The sequence below is a fragment of the Aplysia californica genome, unplaced genomic scaffold (assembly GCF_000002075.1).
Source record: "Aplysia californica isolate F4 #8 unplaced genomic scaffold, AplCal3.0 scaffold01352, whole genome shotgun sequence".
Classification (NCBI taxonomy): domain Eukaryota; kingdom Metazoa; phylum Mollusca; class Gastropoda; order Aplysiida; family Aplysiidae; genus Aplysia; species Aplysia californica.
In genome coordinates, this window is record NW_004798622.1 from 5,180 (window position 1) to 7,626 (window position 2,447).

General features: G+C 40.4%; 1 protein-coding gene across 1 annotated transcript in view; it reads right to left on the reverse strand.

The window, feature by feature from the left end:
* LOC101851007 (dorsal root ganglia homeobox protein) overlaps positions 1-2,447 on the reverse strand; it is a gene marked incomplete at its 3' end in the record, with an annotated part of 18,028 nt that overhangs the window by 1,905 nt on the left and 13,676 nt on the right. Inside the window, 1 exon segment of the mRNA XM_013090588.2 lies at positions 1,239-1,377. Within this exon segment, the coding sequence (XP_012946042.1) occupies positions 1,239-1,323 (85 nt within the window).

The following is a 2,447-nucleotide window of genomic DNA, read 5'->3' on the forward strand; positions in this document are numbered from 1 at the left end:
GTGTGTGTGTGTGTGTGAATGTATGTGCATTCTTGTGTAAGTGTATGGGTGCGTGTATGTGCGCGTGAGTGAGAGAGAGAGAGAGAGGGAGTGAGAGAAAGACAGCCAGACAGACAAGCAAACAGACAGACAGACAGACAGACAGACAGACAGATAGACAGACAGACAGACAGATAGACAGAGAGACAGACAGAAATAGAGACAGACATCGAGACAGACCCGTTGCCTTATTGCTTCACTGATTCTTTCTTTTTCTTTTGTTTACACCTCGAGGAGACCGTCGCCCTGTCCACAGCAGTATATTATTATTATACTTCTGTGAGACAACTCGTGCATCTCTTGCTTACCTGGACACCTGAACGAGTCATTTCTGGCTCAGATGTTGACCCACCATTGCTTACGATCGCGAGCTGCCGCCACAAACTCTGTCCTACCTAGGCCAGTCCATGCCTTGATGTCATCGGTCCACGTTGTTTTCTTTTTTTTCCAACCCTTTGCTCTTTTGCCACATATCTTGGCTTCGAGTATTTCTTTCATAATGGTCTAGTCATCTCTTCCTTACAACACCCATCATAACATAATCTTGTTTAGTCTCCCTCTTTTCCTCTCATCATTCTCTTGGTCCTCCCTGTATCCCTCTTTTATACCCAAGATTTCTAACCATATTTGTAAGAAGCATAACATTTAAACGAATGAATAGATTCGTCTCAGAATACAGTTGCATAAATAAACCAAACAAGCAAACAAACAGACTTCTTGATGTCTGTGAGGTTTCGAGGACGCTGTCTGCTATGAAGTGTAACGTCGGGATTTCCTCGTGTCCCAACATTTTCAGGTGGTTCTGGAGTACGACACTGTGTCACACTCCTAAATAGAGGTATAAAACGGCATCTCTTCGTGTCCAGGTGGGCTGGTAGTTCTCTTTTTTCTCGCAAGTCTCTTCCACAAAATTAATATTGCAAATCTAAATGGCTGTATTTTTCCAGAAAGGAGCTTTGAGACGACCAAACTACCCGTGCACATCACACAAATGTAAGATGTCAAGAACGAGGCCACATTAAACCTAAAGAAAAGTAACGGAGAATGGTGTACAGAAACGTGAGAAGACATAAAGTAATATCAAGAGACAAACCCATGATAGGAAAAGGTTGGGATTTTTTGTTCGTGGTCTGTACCCTGACGCAGGGTGAGAAAGGCAATGATAATGCTGATAATGGTGTCACAGATACAGTACTCACATGAAGGGTGGGTGGGGCACGGGTAGTCTAAGGTGAGTGACCGCCCGCTCGGGTGGAAGCTGGGTGGACAGTGGAAGCAGAACATCTTGCCTTATTGACTGCTCACCTGCCTCTTTTCTCGTGCGGGAGTTGCGTGTGTCTGAGGTTAAAAAAAAATTATAGGTTGCATTTGAGCGATGAAAAATGAAGACTAAAATGCAGGCAATACCAGTTACGAGTATATCAAGGAAAAAATCAGCATGAGTTAGAATTAAGATAAATTTGAGCAACAGACCTGAATAATGTTAGCCAGGTTTTTGTTTTAGATGTACTAAGCTCAAATTTATCTGTTTTAATTGCAGTTTCTTAATCTGTTGTACTAGTTGCATTAGTTGCATTTGCTTGAGAAATACTTTGCAGAAACTCAAATTCTAAATTCTAATTTTGAAAAAGTAAGAATAGGTTCATAGTATAGGTACAATATTTTTAAAAAATGAAACCGTTCTTTATTTTCTCTTTCCTAAAAATGTTGATTCCTGAGCCCAGAAGAGTTGAACAATTCGCTGACAATTGACAGATTCAGCAGATTGTAATGAAACCATGTACATGTATTCAAATGGCTGAATGTAGAAAGGAATATTAGTGGGTCAATCGATCAATCAATAAGTGATCACATTATGATGTACATGTGCTGGGGAAGGGGATACATTTGACTTTGGATGAGTGGGATGATAATGATGTTAGGAATGACGATAATGAGGAAGATAATAATGATAATGATAATAGGACAGGAAAAGATAACACAGTGATAATCTATGCACATATTTGCACACATAAACACGCCTGTTCACATGTATTTACACAACATATGAACACAATACAGAACTGTAAAAGAAGTAATACAAAGTAACTGCAGTTGGTTTCTCATGAGCGAGTCAACTGCAACAACATGGACATCATTGATAACAGAGACTACAACAAAACATATCAACAAAATGTAAAGAAAGAGAAAAGAAAAGCAGTATTTAATATTTCACAGAGAACAGTGACCAGTGGCACAAATTCTTCAAAGGATCCTGGATACTAGGAACAAAAGAGAGTCGGGAGGACAGGTTCAAAAAAGAACAAGAAGTGGGAAAGTGCAAGGTACTTTAAAGTTAAAGGGCACCAACATCATACGCTCTGTAATGGGGGTAGGGTTGGGGTGGGGAGGTAGAGGGTTGGGGGGGA